This window comes from Nerophis ophidion, linkage group LG16 (genome assembly GCF_033978795.1).
Source record: "Nerophis ophidion isolate RoL-2023_Sa linkage group LG16, RoL_Noph_v1.0, whole genome shotgun sequence".
In the NCBI taxonomy this organism is placed as follows: domain Eukaryota; kingdom Metazoa; phylum Chordata; class Actinopteri; order Syngnathiformes; family Syngnathidae; genus Nerophis; species Nerophis ophidion.
Genome location: NC_084626.1, coordinates 18,442,868 through 18,464,998, shown reverse-complemented (window position 1 = coordinate 18,464,998; position 22,131 = coordinate 18,442,868). Strand labels below are relative to the sequence as shown.

Here is a 22,131-nt window from a genome sequence, read left to right as displayed (position 1 = left end):
ATCAATATTTATGGAACATGTCCACAAAAAAATCTAGCTGTCAACACTGAATATTGCATTGTTGCATTTCTTTTCTCCGTTTATGAACTTACATTCATATTTTGTTGAAGTATTATTCAATAAATATATTTATAAAGGATTTTTGAATTGTTGCTATTTTTAGAATATTTTCAAAAAATCGCACGTACCCCTTGGCATACTTTCAAGTACCCCCATCGGTACGCGTACCCCCATTTGAGAACCACTGCTCTAAGCTGTTGTTTAGCGTAGTGTTGCCAAATTTGGCTACTTTCTAACTCGAATGTTTTGCAGATCTGAAAGCACGCATTACTCTGCAGTTAATGTCCTCAGCAAGCGGCGGGTGCTGCCTTTACGACTACAACGTGCCAGCTGCAGTCAGACAGAGAGAAGATCCCCACTCTTCCATGTCCAGACTGTTAATGAAACGTGTGTAAATAGAGCTGCTTTGGAAGAAAAAAAACGTATTACACCTGTGACTCGGTCCTAATTCAATCGTTCATGTTAATAAACCAGTCAGTAGATCCAGGTCTGTTCAAGAATGTTACAAACCTACAATCTTTTGATCAGTTTCGATTCTCTCGTGTTTAAGAATGTAAAGCAAATTGCTTGTCCAGGCTGTACCCGCCTACCACCCGAATGCAGCTGAGATAGGCTCCAGCACACCCCACAACCCTGAAAAAGATAAGCGGTAGGAAATGGATGGATGGATAGCTGCATTGCTAGCCACCAAGAACGAGCCGATTTTTACAAGTTAGAATGCAAAAAAATAACCTTTTGTGTTCTTGTCTTTCATAATGATTGTGAACAATAGGCAAAATTCCCCCCAAAAAGTTCAGCTCTTCCTTAAACGCCCTGAGAGTTCATTGCTAAATTAGCATCGCTTCAAACACTGTCATTGTAAAAAATTTACGGCCGTATTTATAAAATAACCGTACTCTTAAACTTACATTATAGCCAAACCTTTCCTACAAATATTTAGTGTCTGAAAAACATTAGTTTTTTTCGTAGTTTTTTTTTTTTTTACCATTTATTGTGCTTTGTTGACTTTTTTGATTATTGCCCAAGTGGCATTGTAGTTTTGAATTGGCTTAATGGTGGTAGCAAATAGTGCCACTTTTCCTTCCCTCTTGGATCTATCAACCTATTTTTTTACCTTTTCATATAAACTTTGGACATTATCTGGAATATAAACACATGATTATTTAACATATTGAATTGAACTGAATTGTAGTTGTCAATTGAGTATGTTTGTGTATTGTTCATACATGATAGTTTGTAGTAACAAAATATCTTTATATAACTTATCAAGTTTTAATGATGCATTTTTGCCTGTTCCAGCAAAATAAACTACTTTGCTGACAATTAAAAGTAGTAAGACTGCATTTAAGTTGATACTGTGATGTGGCTTATTGTAAACAATATTTTTCATTCTTACAGACTAAAACCAGAGTAACCGTTGGACCAAATCAGGCTTTCAGGCGATTATCCTTTACGGATCAAAGTTTCTGTCGGAGCCTTCCAGTCGGTCTGGATAACCTTGGCAAAGGAAGTCTCCTTTCAAACTCATGTAAGTTTCTGTTCTTTTTCCACCTCTGAGGAGGTTTCATTGGCAATGATGAATCTCAGCCCAAAACATAATTGTTAAAAAAAAAACGTGGCTCCTCCAAATTAGTGATGGTTAGATTATATTCAATGAAATGGTGCAATGAGTGGGCAACAATGGCTGTAATATGATGACGGTGATCTGCATCACACCCAGAATCTAATCACTTGTTTCTTTTCCCATTTCTTACTTTCCCTGAAAGTTTCATCAAAATTCCAATCATATCATACCTTTTAAAATTAAAATGCTAACAAACAAGAAAAAACAACAAAAAAACTTTAAGGTCCAACTAGGGATCTGTGGCATGTGTATGGGGTGGCACGTGCCACCCCTAGAATCTGATAGGCCCCCCAGATGTCACTCCACACATTGGCAATTATTTGAAGCAGTGTTTTTCAATATGTTGTACTCGTACCACTCGGCACCGTCTAGTGAGGGGTGTCAAACTCATTTTAGCTCAGAGGTCGCATGAAGGACTGGTATTAAAATCCTGGCATTAGAAGTAAAAAATAAAGACAACGTCTGATTTTTTGTTTGTCTTACTTTGGCCAAAAATAGAACAAACACATTCTGAAAATATTACCAAAAAAATATAGAAAAAAATACTGCCAGTGGTAAAGTTTATATCCATGAAGGAAATAAGTACATTAATGTTTATATCGGATTACATTTACATATGCCTAAAAATGTGTTTTCTTTAAAAAAAAAAAATTAAATTAATTAAGTAACGTTTATGACAACGTTTTCCCAAAACACAATATAGAATATAACAGGATAAGGCATACATTTATCATTCGTTTTCAAAACGGTTACAAAAAAGTGGGACCTCAACAATGTACTATGAGACCCCATTTTTTTGACTTCATGGGGTCCCCAAGACCCATTTTGATAATTCCCAGTGCCACCACTGGTGCAAAACAGCAGAAGGCGGCTGTGGCCTGCGGGCCAGTTCCAATACTAATCAATAGAGATGTCCGATAATAACTTTTTTGCCGATATCCAATATTCCGATATTTTCCAACTCTTAATTACCAATTCTGATATCAACCAATACCGATATATACAGTTCTGGAATTAACAAATCATTATGCCTAATTTTGTTGTGATGCCACGCTGGATGCATGAAACAATGTAACAAGGTTTTCCAAAATAAATCAACTCAAGTTATGGAAAAAAATGCCAACATGGCACTGCCATATGTATTATTGAAGTCACAAAGTGCATTATTTTTTTTAACATGCCTCAAAACAGCAGCTTGGAATTTGGGACATGCTCTCCCTGAGAGAGCATTAGGAGGTTGAAGTGGGCGGGGTTGGGTTTGAGGTGGGGGGCAGAGAGTAGCGGGGGGTGTGTATTGTAGCGTTCCGGAAGAGTTAGTGCTGCAAGGGGTTTTTGGATGGGTATTTGTTCTGTTGTGCTTATGTTGTGTTACTGTGCGGATGTTCTCCTGAAATGTGTTTGTCATTCTTGTTTGGTGTGGGTTCACAGTGTGGCGCATATTTGTAACAGTGTGAAAGTTGTTTTTACGGCCACCCTCAGTGTGACCTGTATGTATGCTTGCATTCACTTGTGTGTGAAAAGCCATCAGTATTATGTGATTGGGCCGGCACGCAAAGTCAGTCCATTTTAGGTTTAATGGCGCTCTGTTTTACTCCCTACGCCCGTGTACACAACGGCATTTTAAAAAGTCATGAATTTGACTTTTTAAAACCGATACCGATAAGTTCCAATATTACATTTTAAAGCATTTATCGGCCAATAATACCGGACTGCCGATATTATTGGCCAATAAATGCTTTAAAATGTTAGATTTCAGACATATGTACTAATCAAATATCATTCTGGGGCCATAGATAATTCATTCGTCTGCCAGCTTTTCAAGATGAGGGGACTGTGGTGTGCTTTTAAACATTGGTATGTGTGATCTGTCAACTGGGATAAATTCTCTTACAATTTTATTTTTGTGCTCATATCCTGTGATTTGCAGGTTTAGCAACTTCTCACAAAGTAGAAAAGTTGACTTGTCAGACATAGTTGACAGCCGTAGTCTGTCTTTACTTTTATCGGTATCAAGACTTTGGGCTAGTTCATCGAAGATAAAGGACGAATCGCTCTGAGAGTCGAGGAGCACATAGACTAAAATTTATTTGTCTGGGTATTTTGTTGACGACATCCATAATGCCATCAACCTTAAAATATGGACTGCTTGTTGTTTGACAGCGAGGATCTGGGTAAAAGCATCATCTTGTGTCAAACTCACTGCAGGTGCCGACGTTTTCATCCTCTTTGATGAGCTCTTGCCGTTGCGGGGCAGGTAAAGTTTTCACTGTAGTTTAAAAAATGACAAACTCCAGCACGTGTTTTCATTTACGAGCACTTTGTTGTGTTCTTAAACGCCCTGGAAACTAAAAAACATGACAAACAGAATTTTCAGACACTTTACATGGTTACAAACAACGTCATTGATAAAATAAAATTACATTGTGGCCCCCTGTCACTTTGGTCATTCTTGGCAAATAATCATTGTGCTTGTGTCTTCTAAACAGACATTTCAATTACAACATCAAACAGCAAATAATATATTTGGTTTTACACAAAAGTGACAAATCCCTCTTACACTAATTAACTTGTCGTAAACGCAGATAAAGTAATGGCAGCTGAACTAAATAGCGACTACCACATTGTGACACACTCCCTGTCACTTTTGATAGACAAAACGTAAAAATAAAAACAGCCAGGTGGTCTCCCTGTGGCTAAAGCAGCATTAATTTTGGTAATAGGGACAAAACTGAAAAAAAAAATATGTGGAGGTTTCTTTCTTCCCCCTTCAGGGTTCGTCGGACCAACTTGACCACAACACCTTATAACGTGGGTTTTAACAGGAAAGTTTTTATTTTTCTGTTCTTGTCCTCGTCATCAAAGGCTGGTTTTGCTTTTCAGCAGTCTCGCTCTGTAGTTTACTACGATCAAAGTATTGGACAGGACGTCAAAATGTGTAAATAAAGTTGTACTTTATATAAGAAAAATGTGGGGATACAAACGGTACAAAACAATCCTTATATCTTGTTATCTGTCATTCATTCATCACCCAAAGGCTCGTAACGCTCAGTCTCATCAACCACAATGCACCTGCTCCCTCTCCTTTCATTACATCCGGTTTGCCGCAATGCATTGTGGAACATGTAGTATTTTAGTTAACCCTTTGTTTGGCTATAAAATAGAAACAAATCAATCCAGTATCAGCGTTTCTCAAATAATCAATATCAAATACATGTATAAATCAAATCAATTCACTTTTAACTCTTTTTAGGTGTAAATAATAACAGATCAATTTATCAGCAATAAATCTAGCATGCAAATTATGGAATGACCATCACACATGAACTATATAACCCATAAGTTCCAACATCCTCCCCCTATGAACTACGTTCATCTAAATCTCAAGACAGTACAGTAACTGAATAGGTCTTCTTAGCAAAGTCCTTGAGGGAGTGCGGACGATGCACGACCTGACATGTCCATCTCGGCCGGTAAACAGTTCTGTGATTCTTCCCAGTTTCTAGGTTTGTCTGGGAGTGTCGTCCTCTCCAATGAGTACAACATCACCCACTTTCAGTGGGGTGGGTGTCGGTGTGACACAACGGTGTGCTGACTTCAAGTCCAGTAGGTAATCCTTACGCCAAGTGTTCCAGAAGCTGGTTGTGAGTCTCTGTCTGTACTTCCATCTTCGAGAGATTGTTGCCTTGTTTGCAGTTGGGTGCTGAATGTTAGCAGGGAAGGGCTTTGGTGGCAGAGAGGTCAGCCGTTTTCCCACCAGAAAGTGGGCTAGGGTCAGCGGCTGTGGTTCATCCACTTCATTGTGCACAAATGTCAGAGGCCTTGAGTTTATGATCGCCTCCACTTCTGTCATCTCTTCAAAGTTGAGTGAAGCTCTTCCTAGAACTTTCTTCAGGCATGTTTTTACTGATCGGACGAGCCTCTCCCAGAATCCACCCCACCAGGCTGCTCGCTCTGCAATGAACTTCCAGGTGATGCCCTTTTCTGAGCTGCGGTTCTTTGATAGCCTTCCACAGCTCTTTCAGGTCTTGATCAGCTCTCTTGAATGTTCTGGCATTGTCTGAGTAGATTATTTTGCATAATCGTCTTCTGGAGATGAATCTTTTCAGCGCTAACAGGAATGTCTCTGTTGACTGATCTGAGACCAGTTCCGGGTGTACTGCTCTGGTAACAGCACAAGTGAATAGCGCAATGTATGACTTCTTACCAGAATCAGCTGCTTTCACATAAAGTGGCCCTGCAAAATCCACACCTGTGACTTCAAATGGTGGAGATTTAGTTATTCTGTCTTTGGGCAAGGGTGCAGTGATTTGCCGTCCGGCTTTTGCCTTGAATCTTTTGCAAACGGTGCAGCTGGCCACAGTTCTCTTCACTAGCTGCCTGGCACGCGGGATCCATTATCTCTACCTCAGTTGAACGAGAGTGTCTCTCACTCCTGAGTGCATCACTTTTTCATGACAGCTCTGTACCAGCAGTTCCGAATGTCTGTGTTTATTGGGCATAATCCATGGGTGCTGCTCTCTGTATGTGAAATCGGACTGCTGCAGCCTTCCTCCCACACTGAGCAGCTCGTGTTCATCCAGGAAAGGTTTGAGTTCTTTAATCTTGCAGTCATTGTTAAGGCCCTTTTTCACCTTAAGTTGTTTGATCTCCTAGCTGAAACTCTGTTGTTGTGTTGTCTTGATCCAGTACTTTTCTGCTTCAAATAACTCATCAGCAGTTAGTTCTCCTTTTTTCTTTGTTTTTGTTTGAGCATTGGCTATGGATCTCTTTATCCAGGCTGTCGCTCTGAGGACTCTTTTCAGCTTGCTGTATCTATCCAGTTTTAACACTGGTTCAGTGGGGTCTGTGTCATTTGCAGCAAGCTGCACAGTGATCTGTTGGCTGGACCTTAGTTCTGCATTCACCTTGTCTGGAACATTGTCATTTTCAGTCCCCTCTGACTGATCAGTTGATGTCAGAACGCTGGGCCCGTTCCACCATAGGTGGTTCTGTATCAGCCCTTCAACACTTTGTCCTCTTGTGGGGAGGTCAGCTGGATTTATCTTTCCTGGGATGTGTGACCATCTTTCAGGGTTGGTCAGTGACTGGATCTCGGTCACTCTGCAACAAACTGTTTCCACTTCTGAGCTGAGCTGCAAATCCAATGCAGTGTAATCATAGAGTCTGTCCAGATTTTTATCTGATTTGGTTCCAGCTTTAGAGTCGTCATCAAGTTGTTGGCTAGTCGTGCTCCAATCACAGCTCCCATGAGCTCCAGGTGTGGCAGTGTCATTTTCTTGAGAGGAGCCACCCTGGATTTGGAAGCGACTAGGCTCATTGTAGGTTCTCCATCTGGTGATTCACCTTGCAGGTAGGCTACAGCACTGTAAGCTCTTTCACTTGCGTCACAGAACACATGTAGTGTTAGGGCATGTTTATTTGCTGGCTGCATGTCTGTTCGATACCACCTTGGTATGGCGAGCTGGTGTAGCTGGGGCAGTTCTGAACACCACTGTTGCCATTCTTGAGTCAGGTCAGGCGGTAGCTCTTCGTCCCAGGAGAGTCCTCTCTCCCACATTTCTTGAAACATGCACTTGATTCTGATTGTAAAAGGTGTCAAGAACCCGAGTGGGTCATAGATGCGTGCAGCTGACTGGAGAACACTTCTCTTTGTGTTTTTCTTTTCCTTTAAGATGCTTAACAGTGGTCTGAGGTCAAAGGTGAAGTCATCTGTTTTTGGTCTCCACACTAGGCCCAACACCTTGAGCACAGCTCCGTGTGTCTCCGATGCCAGTGTGTGGTGTGGTGTGCCCTCCTCCCATTTTTTCAACAGCTCATGAGAGTTGGTCATCCATTTTCAGAGGTCCATGCCTGCGGTTGACAGCATTTGAGTTGCAGTTGCTGTCACATGGTAGGCCTCTTCAACACTGTGTGCGCTTGCAATGAAATCATCGACATAAAGTGACTCTCTTAGTGTCTCTACAACCTGTGGTTGTTTTGTTTCATATTGTTTTAGGTGTTTTCTGATTGTAGCTGCGAGTAGGAATGGACTTGGTGAGGCCCCAAACACCGCTCTGGTCATTCGCAGCACACGCAGCTCTCCATCCTCTTGTCCTTTTGGTGGGCCTGTGAGCCACAGAAATCTCACTGCATCTCTGTCTTTCTCCACTATGGAGATCTGCAAGAAAGCCTTTTTTATGTCTGACATAAAAGCAATTTCATTTTTTCTGAATTTAATGAGGACACTGAGGAGATCTGGATTCAGGTTTGGTCCTGTGAGCAGCAAGTCATTGAGGGATGGACTGCCATCTTCATGAGATGACGCATCAAACACCACTCTCAGCTTTGTGGTCACTTTGTCTTCTCTGAGTACTGCGTGGTGAGGTAAGTAGTATTTCACGTTGTCTGTAATTGTGTTGTCCTTTGGCACGTCCTCTGCAATGTTCTGCTGTAAATAGTCCTCCACTACTTCATTGTATCTGCTGTAGAATGTAACATCCTTCTTCAGTCTTTTCTTCAGACCTTCAAATCGTTTTTTAGCAACTCTGTAGTTGTCTTGGAGCGCTGTTTTGTCTGATTTCCATGGCAACTCCACGTGATATCGTCCATCTTTGAATGTTGTTGTTCTCTCAAACATCTGCAGAGCCTCTTCTTCTGCTGGGTTCTGTGTGTTTTCACTTGTGACGCCCAGAGACTTAATTTCCCAAAATGCACTTAGTTGTTTAGAGACAAGTGTGTCCTCTTCAAGTGGAATGAACATGCAGGTTGCCTCAGAGACACTTGACATGCACACTGGTCCCTGCACAGACCATCCAAATGTGCTCTCCAGTGCAACTAATGTCTCTGTCAGTCGCTCCACTCTTCCTGAGACAATTTCCCAATAGTAGTCTGCTCCTATTAGGACAGATAGTTCAGGATCATCATCATTATCTGAGAAGTCTGCTAGTTGGAGTCCTTTTTTCTTGAGCTCATGTTGAATCTGGTCACCGGGAACTTTCATCACAGCGGAGCACACTTGAGGTGTTTCTAAAGCCTCAATTTCAATTCTTTGCTGGTTGTCCCAGACATTCTCCAATATGACCTTCACTGTGTTGCGTTGTGACATTGTGGGGACAGAGGAGCCAAACGTGTGAAGAGTGAGTGTCTCTTGTCTTAATACTGGTAAGTTCAGGCTCTTCACAAGGTTTTCATGGATGGAACTTCTCTGACTCCCTCCATCGAGTAAACAGCGAGCCATTTTTCTTCCTAATGGGCCTCCTAACCATGCCTTAGCGGTTTGTAGCAGCACAATGTTCTGTCCATCTTGTTTAATCTTCGCTGAGTGAGGAATGACTGAGGAAACAACGGCCTTTCCTTAACATTGGGGGACTGCACCTCACTTTTCTCACCAGTGCACACAGCAATGTGATGCCTCCTTCCACATTTTTCACATGATGCATCCTTCACTTTGCATGTTTTTGCAATGTGTTTCTGTCCCAGACACACAAAACATCTTCCCATTTTCTTGATCTTTTCTTTGCGTTGAAGAATGCTGTTAGTAGGGCAATGCTCAGATTTGTGTTCTGCACTGTCACAGAATATACAGTTGTGTATCTTCTGGCTAGTTGCGGCAGCAAATTGTGTGCTGGGTCTGTTCATTTTTGTACCATTGGATGAGCATAACTGCTTCCATGGCTTACTTTCTGGTTTGTCATTTGCAGTGCTCTTTCTCTGCTCTGAACCTCCTTCTGTAGGAATTTGACAATTTCATCAACCTTCCATTCATCATCATTTCCCCTCTGACGACTATATTCAAGAGCTATATCATCTGGAATCATCTTCATTAAAATTGGGCATAGTAGGCTTCCATAAGTGTCTGACACTACACCCAGTGACTCCAAGCTCCTAATTTGAATTTCACATTCATTATATAGCTGCCTTAATGCATACACATCGGAGGATTTCTTCACAGGAGTTAGATTCAGCAGCCTTGACATGTGAGCACTGATCACCAGATCTTTCCTTCCAAATCTGCTTTTCAATAACGTGATAGCACTGTCATAATTAGCATCTGTAAGCATTAGTCCAGCTACTGCCTTTGCAGCTGTTCCTGTGAGATACGTTTTCAGGTAGGTAAACTTCTGATGTTTGCACAATGCATCATTCGTGTGAATAGCAGTCTCATATTGGCTCCAAAACTCCTGCCATCTACTGACATCGCCAGTGAATTTATCGATCATCAATTTCGGTAGCTTCACAGACTGTCTGTATGCTAATGAGTTAGCAGAATTAGCATCGCTCACCCTCTGCTGCGTTGATGCTTGTTGCTGCTGGTTTTCATCCTCTTTTTTCCTCAACATGCGCTGTGCGCGGCTCTTATACGAGATGACACGTTGTTTGTAGTCCTCCGTATTTTCGATCTCGTGCTCCAAGTCATCCAACGCCGTGAGCTGTTCAATTCCATTATCCAACTCAAATAGCGTGTACTCCTTCGCCAACAATATGTCCAATAAAGTGCTCAAATTATCGATGTCCGGATCTAGCTTGGTCATTTCTCCGTCTATCTGGTTCAAAAGACGTGTAGTAGCACCTCTGATTGCACCCCGTTTCTTCTCATTCTTTCCATTTCGGTCCTACGTTCCTCTGCTGTCATCTGAGCAGCGGTTTTAGCGTCTCCCTCGCTCATCTTTTCCCGGGTTTCGGCACCAAAAAATGTAGTTTAACTACGATCAAAGTATTGGACAGGACGTCGAAATGTGTAAACAAAGTTGTACTTTATATAAGAAAAATGTGGGGATACAAACGGTACAAAACAATCCTTATATCTTGTTATCTGTCATTCATTCATCACCCGAAGGCTCGTAATGCTCAGTCTCATCAACCACAATGCACCTGCTCCCGCTCCTTTCATTACATCCGGTTTGCCGCAATGCATTGTGGAACATGTAGTATTTTAGTTAACCCTTTGTTAGGCTATAAAATAGAAACAAATCAATCCAGTATCAGCGTTTCTCAAATAATCAATATCAAATACATGTATGAATCAAATCAATTCAATTTTAACTCTTTTTAGCTGTAAATAATAACAGATCAATTTATCAGCAATAAATCTAGCATGCAAATTATGGAATGACCATCACACATGAACTATATAACCCATAAGTTACAACACGCTCCCTCTCGTTGTGCTCTTGTTGCTTTTAAGCTCCGTCATGTGTTTCCTCCTGCTCCCACTATCTTCCCTGCTCATGGTCTCCGGCGCTGCAAAAAAAGGAACAGGTGATTAGATAACTGGTTCCAGCTGAGATATCCACTCACCTGTTGGCTGCTTCATGGCCGGCCCCTGCACACACCCCGCCCGCAGGGAACGTGTGGACCACGCCCCTCTCCACAATATAATTTTATTTATTATAAGTTTAGTTTTTTCTCGGCCAGTTTTGATTTGAATTCATTATTGTATGTAGTTTTCACAGGATGCATTTTCTAGTGTTGTGTATATTTGCACTAAGAAACTGCGGATGCATAGATACTGCTACATTGCTGAAGAGCGGTGACCTTGGCGTCAGTCCCGCAGAAGTTTCCAAGACTGAACAGAACATTGAACGATGCAACATGAATTGCTCTCAAATTGCCAAAGTTTTTGGAAAGGTCCGCGGCAACATGGTTTGCACAGGCAGAGACTCAATTCGCACTTCTTGGTATTACGGACAATGCATGCGCTATTACCACGTTGTTTTGGCATTTGCGAGCTCCTCTTCTGCCAGAGCAGTAAGATTCATTACATCTCCTCCTACCATGGATAAACATGCGGGGGGCTTTGATATTTTAAGACTTTTTGTCTACCTAGACGATATCCTTTTTGCCTGCTCCTCGGAAAAGGAGCACCTGACACACCTGCTGGACCTCTACACGTGGCTTAACCACCACAGCCTGATCATTAACCCAGCGAAGTATGTATTTGGAGCCCCGTTCATCCAGTTCCTTGGGCATCTCTTCAGCAAGGATGGGGAAACCCCCTGCTGTCGAAGGTGGAAGCCGTTTCCACCTTTATTCATCCACACTCGGCCTGAGGGCTTTGAGAATTTCCCCGAATGGTTATGTCTTACCACCAATTCATCCGTCAGGCTGCCCACATCATGCGCCCGCTGTACGAGTCCTTTAAGAGCAGGATCTCCAACCAGGATGTCAACTGAACAGCTTAGAGGGACAAGGCGTTCAAGGATACAAAGACAGTGCTGTTGCGGGCCACCATATTTGTCTTCCCATAACATCCATCCATCCATTTCCTACCGCTTATTCCCTTTTGGGGCCGCGGGGGGCGCTGGCGCCTATCTCAGCTACAGCCCCATTCCCTCTCACTACTGATGCATCCAACTATGCCATTGGCGCTGTGCTGGAACAATGGGTTGATTGCGCTTGGCATCCACTTGCCCTTTTCAGGTGCCAGCTAGTTTCTAGAGAGCAGAAATACAGCACTTTTGACAGAGAGCGTCTGGTTGGCAACCTGCCACTCCCGCATCATCCTGGAAGGCCGTGAGTTTAAAGTTTTCGTGGACCGAAAAACCCCTCACATTCTCCATGTCCAAGGTGGTCAAGCAATGGTCCACCCGCCAAACAATACCAGCTGTCGTTCCTCTTGGAGTACACCACCGATGTCCGACACTTTGGGGGCAAATCCAACGATGTCTCCAGGAGAATTGTCGGTAAGCTTCAGCTGGGTCTTTACTATTTATGTATGAATGTGGAACAGGACTACGGCCGAGGAATTCAGCCTCTCAAAGGTTCGGACACTGACTGCGCCTGGAGGAAGTTTCAGTCTGTGACCCGGTCAGGCTTTGGTGCGATCTCTCAACTGGCCATGCTAGGCTCCAAGTTCCTTTTGGCTGGCATCTGTGTTTTTTTAGGCGATCCACGGCCTCTCCCATCCGGGCAAAAAGGCCTGGGAGCTGAAGAAGGATGGCCAGGCCTGTGTCAAGTCATATGTGGCCTGTCAGCGTACAAAAGTGCACCGTCACACCAAGGCCCCATTGGAGCAGTTTGGAACTTGCTCAACTTTTTGGGCCGACTTTCCCCTTCACACAGTTTCACCTACCTCCTCACAATGGTGGACAGGACTGGAAGCCGTTCCCCTTGCATTAACATCGTCCACTGACATGGTCCAGTCATTCATCTTTGGAACCCCTTTGGACTGGGGTACGCAGTTTACCTTGAAGATCTGGAACATAGTCACTGGGGGTCTTGGGGTCAAGCTGCACTGCATCACTGCATACCACCGCCAGGCCAAGGGTTTTTGTAAGCGATTCCACCACTCCACTTAGGCTAGCCTGCGTGCCAGTTTGACTTACGGCAACTGGGTGGAAAAACTCCCATGTGTCATGCTAGGCTTTAGGACCGCCCCCAAAGAAGACCTGCAGTCCTCTTCTGCCGAGCTTGTTTACGGCCAGGTGCTAAGAGATCCGTGGGAGTTTGATTCCAGACGCCAATACATTCTGGTCGGCGGCCTGGCAGCAGTCTTTCCTGCTTGAGGCCACCAGAGCATTCACACCCTCCACCTTGTCACAGCAAGGCATCCCATTTCTCGGCTGCCCCCTCCCTGTGCTCAGCGAACATCGTCTTCATTCGTCATGATGTTCACCGTGAACCGTGTGACGCTTCCCTACGACGGGACGTTTAAGGTTCTAAAGAACAGGGATAAGAGCCTGGTCGTGGACGTTGGGGTCACACCTGAGACTGTTTCCATTGATATGATTAAGCCAGCCCACATTGATGTTTCCAGACCATCGAAATTTGCCCAGGCCCTACGTAATTATTGCATCCCTAGGTTCAACAAACTTTTAAAACAAGAAGTCAGAGTTGAGTTACCTTTGAGTAGAAAACTTTCAATGTCGGGTTCCAGAACAGCGGACTGTTATCATGCATCTTTAATGTGTTTTTTGTACAGACATTAAGTGGTGTCGTTTTTAGTTGTGCCCGATTGAATTTGTTTCTACTTGTGTGGGTAATGTGACACTTTTACTAAGATTGGCTCTTGCACCACATTCTATTAATACCGCTGTGGCCTCTAAATGTCATCTGATGTATATGATATATTATGAATGGGCCATATGGCCTAAAAATCTATTTTGTATTTTGTGATATATATTGCAGCCTCCTACAATATATATATATATATATATATATATATATATATATATATATATATATATATATATATATATATATATATATATATATATATGTATATGTATACGTATATATATATATATATATATATATATATATATATATATACTGTATGTATACGTATATATATATATATATATATATATATATATATATATATGTATATAATTTGGAATGCAAATTATAATAGAAGCATTTCAAAATGAGTTACAAAGTATCCTATCAGGGCTGCTGATGTACAGTATGTGGTAAATGGTTGTACTTGTATAGCGCTTTTCTGCCCCTTTTTAAGGAGCCCAAAGCGGCACATTATTTGCAGATTATAATTATTGATTTGTAATAAATATTTTTGGGACCAGTTGGGTGAAGTTGCATAATTTTCACCAGTGTGCAGTGGCACAGTAGTTGAAAAACACTGGCCTATACAAGGCAACCCTATAATGTACTGTATATGCGATTGTGTTGATGGACAAGGTCTATAGAGGTTTCTTTTTTCAACAAATTTGCCATATGCTGAATTTCAAATGGGCTGCGGGCCAGATAAAATACCACCTTGGGCCACATCTTGCCCGCGGGCCGGGAGTTGGGCAGATGTGCTCCAAAGGGTGCACGCATTAAGTCTGACTACCCCTATTAGCATGAGACAGGACAGGCTCAGCCCCTCCCTCTTCTATTAGGTGGATAATTATCTGGAGGCAAACCCTCCCAAAATGGACACAATGGAGCATCAGAAACGCCCTATAAATCCCCCAGTGATGTAGAGAGAGAGAGAGAGAGAGAGAGAAAGAGAGAGACAGAGAGAGATAGACAGAAAGAGAGGGAGGAAGAGAGAGAGAGAGAGAGAGAGAGAGAGAGATCTAGAGCAAAAGAAGCAGAGAGCAAAGAGAAAATGTATGTGAGGCAGTCAAGCACAGAGAAGGGAATGAAAGCAAGGTTGGCTCCTATGATGTTGCCTTACGTGCATGGAAGGAGAAATAACCAAGTTTACAACTGAAGCTTGTCTCAGAAAATAGAGCCGCGTCGTCTTCCTTCATCTCCATGCTGGCAGAATAAACCTTTTTTGTTTAGCAGCCGTGCTTTTCTTCGTTGTTGCTTAGTACCTTTCAGCGCTTTGTTTTTGTGTGCATGCGGACCCAGCGAGGTTGACAAGGGGTGGCAATCCTGCTCAGAGAGAGCTGGGATAGCAGCCAGACAGGAAAATTGTAAGACTTTGGTGGAGTGCAATGGTGGACAGCATGGTGGACACTGGTGTCAAGATTGGTGGATGCATCAGAGGGATTGAAGGTAGCCTGAGCGGCACTTTGCGTTGTGTGTTGTCTCGGTGCTGGAGCTGGGAGAGTCTCCACTCCACCACAGGTAATTGAACTTTCTCCTTCTGCTACATGTGTAAATGTGTGCATGTAACCTCATATCATCATGATTGTACGTCGGTGGTTTTTTCCAGTATAGTTTCTGTGTGTCAGCTGGTCATGTACAATATAATCTTCCTATTAATATAATCACCACATATTTGTCCACAGTGACTTTCTAGCATTTTGTCCACTCTGGAAATTCAGTCAAATCAAGATGAGACGTAGGTGTTGACTAAGATTTCCAATGCATTTACTGTATATTGTCATTTAAAAAATATTTACATCAGAAATGCACTGCAGAACAAAATACAGTAAATAAAATAACCAGGTTTAAAATACATAATAAACATGTAAGAACAAGTGTATTTGAAATGCTATAAAATAAAACCATCCAACAGCGACACGGGCTAATTTCACCCAGTTTATTGCACATTTTGAATTTTATTGTGTCCGTATTGAATACACAATATACACTGACTTAAAGCTTTGATTTAAAAGCTTCCACTAAAAAAATACACAATTTACCGTTTGTTTTCAGACTGGAGCAGGGGTCTAAAAAGGTTTTCCAGAATAAAAGTAGTCCTAAAGGTACCTTGTTATTCTGCAATACTGTTTACGTTTCGGTGTGTTTAGGTTGGTCTTCACCCCAGGAGGCAGAGACGGGAGGCAAAGTTCAGGTAAAATATGTTTATCAATAAAAATAAAAATAAATAGTGCAGCCAGGAAGTGCGCATGAAGCATACTGTAGAGAAACAATAACAAAACAATGAAACAAAGTGTTATGGCTGGTTTTGGGTCGCAACGACAAAGGGGGGACGAGACTGAAGTAAAACATGCAAAAATAATATTTTACACAACCAAAAGGCATATCAGAATCAGAAATACTTTATTAATCCCCAGGGGGAAACTTGGGTGTTATTGTTGCTCCTTATATATACAGTAATTAGAAATAAAGAAGGGGAAATAGAATAAGCAATATAAAACAATTAGCAATACAATATACAAAAGTACCAGTAAGACTACCATGATATGTACAACATAGTGTCATGATCCGTGGTCCAGATCATGTATTTGTTTTGTTCTGTTAGTTTTAGACGCCATTAGTTCCTGTTTTTGTGCACCCTTGTTTGTTTTAGTTACCATGGCGACTTATTAGTTTCACCTGCCTCTGGTGTTCGGGACACCCACCTGCTCTATTCAAGAGACCATTATTTAAGCCTGTCTTTGCCAGTCAGTCGTCCTGGCATCATTGCTTGTTTCATGCGATACCATAGTTCAAGTTGTTCGATTCATGCCGTGTCCAAGTAAGTGTTAGTTGTTTCATGCCACAGTAAGTCTTGTTTGTTCCATGCCATAGTCCACGTTGAGTGTTTAGCTTCTATGTTTTTTGCGTTAAGTTTTTTGTTCGTTAGCTTCTCAAGTGAATGGCACGCTTTTCTTTTGTTTGGTTCTGGTCTTTGTGATGTGTAGGATTAATTGAGAAAACAAGTATGTTCCTACCTTCAAGTCATGTCCGGAATAGTCCGTTTGCATCTGGGAGAACAAACCTTGCAGCAAGGTGCGACCCAAACCCCCTGTTATGACACACAGTCTAAACAATATGTATATGATGAAATAACCAGAATGGCAGTGTGATACAGGATTTGCACATTATTAAACATAAAAGTGTAAAAATGTAATGGAATATTGCACAGCTGTGGTGTTTATTAAATAGGTCCAGATTAATGGACAATATCCACGACTATTGGAGTGAGGCATTCTAAAATTTGATGGCCTCAGGCAGGAAAGTTGCGTTCAGTTTTGCCCCGCGGTGGGATAAGTCTAGCGCTGAAAGTGCTCTTGTGTTGGACCAGCCCATATAGCAGTGGGTGAGGGACATTGTCCAAGATGCTACGCAACTTCAACAGCGTCCTTCTCTCTGAGACTGTCGTCAGAGAGTCCAGCTCCACCCCAATGATGTCGCTGGCCTTGCAGATCAATTCAAGGCCCCGTTTAGTCTAAGCCGGATAAGGTTATCCAGGGTAAATTACACCTAAGCTTATCCGTGTCCACACACAACAATGCCAGCGCAGCTCGACCTAGTACGCATGCACGAAAAAAAACAAAAAGCGTCCATCGAAGCTCTCCAGTAGATTACTTTACTTCCCTGTGAAGTTATTTAAAAGAGCTATATTTCTTTGCTGTTTTGCGTGCAAGTTTTTATCTCCTTTGAACAATATCCAGTGTTGTGGTATTTCAATGAACTAAAATCCAGTGTGCTGTGGGGCCCTATTGTAGTAAATCCCACCTGAGACATCATAAATTAATCAAATCTTTAATCGACATGAGAAAGTTGACAATGCGATAAACTGTTTGTGACACGAAGAGATGGTTCCATCTTCCAGTTGTGCGCTAATCGCGGAGTTAGCAAAGATGCGGGCATCATGCACACTGCCTGGCCATTTCACAGTCACATCCATAAAGCGATATTTGTAGTCACACACTGCCTGTATCACATGCACGGGGGTAAGGCACCAAGTTTTCCGGAAAGTAGAATCACAGCTGACTGTTCGAAAGTTTGAAAGTTCTCTTCAACTGAGAAATGTTGTATCCGAAATAGATACAATCGCCCGTTACTTTCACTTAAGGTATTGATTTGTGTTTTCCAAAAGCGCCTGTACATGTACAAGAAGGAGAAACATGGGCCTGTCTGCATGATCCGCCTCCCTCTTTGTTATGAGGCTGGCTGTGTTGCGTTCATTCTGATGCCACTTCCTGTGTGGGCGCGATCTTTCTGGCGTTACTTCCTGTCCGAACTCACTTTGTAAGCGATCAATGAGTCCATACAAAGCTAAGTACCGAAGATTCAAGAAATACACGGCTGACATACCTGTGTAAAAGTTTGTCCAAGGAGGGGGACCTTAAACGATGGTTCAGTGTGGCTGAAACTGGGCTTAGGCTAAATAATTATGCATTTAAGAGGTTAAATGACTTAGTGCAGACATGGCCTAAGTCTGTTGACCTTTGGCCTGCTGCCCCAGCATACCACAGCAAACAGGATTGCTTTGGCCACCACAGACTCATAAACATTCTCAGTATCTTCCTGCAGATGTTAAAAGACCTCAGGCTCCTCGGGAAGTAGAGGCGGCTCACACACTTTTTGTTGATGGCCTTGATGTTTTTAGACCAGTCCAGTTTATTGACATTGAGGACTCATGGGTATTTATAGTCTGTAACAATGTCCACATCAACCCCACATGTATAAACAGGGGTCACTGGTGCCTTCTTCTTTCTCAGATCTACCACCAGCTCCTTAGTCTTTGCCACGTTGAGCAGTAGATGGTTCTGCTCACACCTTGCAACAAAGTTATCCATCACAGCCCTGTACTCCGTTTTATCACACTTGCTGATGTATCCAACCATACCTGAGTTGTAAATTGTAAATGGTAAATGGTTGTACTTGTATAGCGCTTTTCTACCCCTTTTTCAGGAGCCCAAAGCGCTTTGAAAGTATTTCCACATTCACCCATTCACACACACATTTACACACTGATGGCGGGAGCCGCCATGCAAGGCGCTAACCAGAACCCATCAGGAGCAGGGGTGAAGTGTCTTGCCCAAGGACACAACGGACGTGACTAGGATAAGAAAACTTATGAAGGTGGCAGGACTCGTTGTTGTAGTGGAAGTCTGTGTTTCAGAGGGTGAAAAGAAAGGTATCACCCCGTGTTGCTGACCACTCTGTCTGACACACAGTGTGTAAGGCCTTTATACTGCAGCTGTGGGAAGAAGCAGAAGTGAAGACTAAATATGTTGGAACTGAAATATGAGAAGACACAGCTAAGTGTGCCTGTTTGGTGTTTTGTTTTAGTTTTAGAGAGGCACCGAACATTTCAGATGTAAACATAATTTTACTTAGTGTTGCTGTATGTTAATTAGAATTCAGCGGGCTTTTTAAGATAAAATAATTTATTTTGGCCATAAAAATTCAGTAAAACGTTTTGGAGAAGTCATGACAAATCACTGATTAAAAAAGTGTAAGAACGCTGAAATTAAATCCTTAGTTGCTCACACTGTTCACAGAAAACAAAAAGGACATTTAAAATACACAAATAAAAATATCAACTTTCAATATTAGATGAAAGGATAATACAAAGAGAACAATTCCTTTTCTGAGACAAATATTTACATCCAACTCTGTGTCTCACTGGCATGTCACACATTACATTCATCAAGCATTATGCATCCATCCATTTCCTACCGCTTTTCCCTTTTGGGGTCGCGGAGCTTATCTCAGCTGCACTCCAAAGCCAAACACACAAACTTCACAATAAAACATTGGACAAGATAAAATTAATATGTATAAAATACAGTTTAAAAAAAAAAAAAAAAACCCGGCCGAATCATACCAAAGACTATAAAAATGGGGCCCATTCCCTCCTGCTTGGCACTAAGCATCAAGGGTTGGAATTGGGGGTTAAATCACCAAAAATGATTCCAGGGCGCGGCCTCCGCTGCCCATCACTGCTCCCCTCACCTCCCATGGGGTTATCAAGGGTGATGGGTCAAATGCAGAGAATCATTTAGCCACACCTAGTGTGTGTGTGTGTGACAATCATGGGTACTTTAACTTTAAGTTAAATTCACAGCTAATATTGGTGGCCGTTTTATCCTGTCTGAGCTTTTTATGATGTGCATGTTTACTTCCATGTCACACTGATGCAGAAAAGAAGACATGAAATCAACCAAAAAGTGACATTACTGTAATCTCCTCAGTGTATTTGAACAAGCGTGTGCGCTATCTGACTCCAAGCAGTGATCACACTGTTCAGCGTCAGCCTCACGCATACTTTCAGCTGGTGTCCCCGACCTCATCGCTTGTAAACGGCCCGTTTATCGCCTCACTACAGTGTGTTGGGTCAATGTTAATATTTATATAAAGACATTTACATTTGGAAACAAGATAAATACATACCTTTTACAGTGTTTGTACAAAAATATATATATTTAAAAGTCTAATCCACCGAAAAAATTATGAACCAGAAGTTGTTATAAATGTTGTATGGATATAAATGTTATATATTATCCATCCATCCATTTTCTACCGCTTATTCCCTTTTGGGGTCACGGGGGCGCTGGCGCCTATCTCAGCTACAATTGGGCGGAAGGCGTTTACACCCTGGACAAGTCGCCACCTAATCGCAGGGCCAACACAGATAGACAGACAACATTCACACTCACATTCACACACTAGGGCCAATTTAGTGTTGCCAATCAACCTATCCCCAGGTGCATGTCTTTGGAAGTGGGAGGAAGCCGGAGTACCTGGAAGGAACCCACGCATTCGTGGGGAGAACATGGAAACTCCACACAGAAAGATCCCGAGCCTGGGATTGAACCCAGGACTGCAGGACCTTCGTATTGTGAGGCAGACGCACTAACCCCTCTGCCACCGTGAAGCCCGTTATGTATTATATTTATTCATAAATATTTACCCAAATTTTCTTTAAAAAAATACATGAATGGATGATGCACTATGTACTTTATTTGGTTGAAAAGAACAATAAATATTATTCTTACTTCTTAAAGTCCATATTTTTATTTGAGTGTTTTTTGAATGTTTATCTCCTTTCATTTTAATTAGGAAAGTAGTTTTTAATTTTGTATTTTTTTTGGTTTGTATAACGACAAGGGGGTTCACTTCTTGTTGTCCTATTCCTCTGAGCAAAGAACAATCACTCTGTGCTCAGAGAGCACAGCCTGTATGTTCAATGTGCACAATGAAACATGTCATTTAGAAATGGTAACTGGGTTATACTTGTATAATGCTTTTCTACCTTCAAGGTACTCAAAGCGCTTTGACACTATTTCCACATTCACCCATTCACACACACATTCACACACTGATGGCGGGAGCTGCCATGGAAGGCGCTAACCATGACCAATCAGGAGCAATTTTTTTATCATTTAATTTGATACAAGTTTATATTGGGGTATGTTGTTTCTTAATGGGGAAATACGTTAATGTCTCTTGTATTCATGTTAGCATTTACGCAAGCTATCCATTAGCCCGCTGGCTTGCTTCTCCAGTAAATTAGCAGTACCACAGGCCAATGAGTTTATCAAAGTGCAATTAACTATCATGGCTTTTTACAATCATTTTAATTTTAAAACTGTAATACTAACCACCAAGAGCTTTATCACTATTATGTTGGATCTACTATGGAATGGACTTTCACAATATTATGCTAGACCCACTCGACGTTCATTGCATCCGGTCTCCCCTAGAGGTCCTCTCCAAGGTTTCTCATAGTCATTCACATTGACATCCTTCTGGGTTGTGAGTTTTTCCTTGCCCTTATGTGGGATCTGAACCGAGGATGACGTTGTGGCTTGTGCAGCCCTTTGAGACACTTGTGATTTAGGGCTATATAAATAAACATTGATTGATTGATTGATATCATTGATACTGTTTGTTGTTACATCCCTATTGTGCACTATGACTGATTGCCAATCAGCTGGGATGATGGTCTCCAGCTTCTTAACTGTGACTAGGCTAAGCAATAGAAAATGAGTGACTAGATAATACTCATCTCTTTGGAGCTACAAATTGTGCGTTACTTTTTCAAACTTATTGAAATTGGTGCCAAGAGACTTTGGTTAAACATTTTAGTTCCATCTATTTGTGTAGAAAAGTTAGACTGGTAGGAGGAAAGCATGTCTAAAAGCATCAATCAGAAAAAAGGAAGGCACAAGGCTGACTTGGAAATAGGTCATTGTACAATAGACATTCAGCCTGCGGTGACTGCATGCTTTACCTCCAATAAAATCTCTGACGATAAGAGAAGAAAATCGCTAAAATGTTCTGGTTTTATCTTTTTGTTATGTGCGTTTTCACAATGACCATGCATTTGACAAATACCACTATTGCACTCCAGGTAAGAACAAAAGTTTGTGACAACTAAATAGGACAAC

The 22,131-nt window shown here is 41.9% G+C and overlaps 1 protein-coding gene across 2 annotated transcripts in view; it reads left to right on the top strand.

Moving 5' to 3' along the window:
- The window catches only part of LOC133535067 (rho guanine nucleotide exchange factor 4-like), a 96,911-nt gene that overhangs the window by 1,641 nt on the left and 73,139 nt on the right, over positions 1–22,131 (top strand). Inside the window, exon 2 of one of the 2 annotated variants that reach the window (XM_061874499.1) lies at positions 1,459–1,588. In XM_061874499.1, the coding sequence (XP_061730483.1) occupies positions 1,459–1,588 (130 nt within the window). Of the gene's footprint in view, positions 1–1,458; positions 1,589–14,719; positions 15,182–22,131 lie in introns of those variants that run through there. The other variant, XM_061874500.1, reaches the window with a different exon arrangement.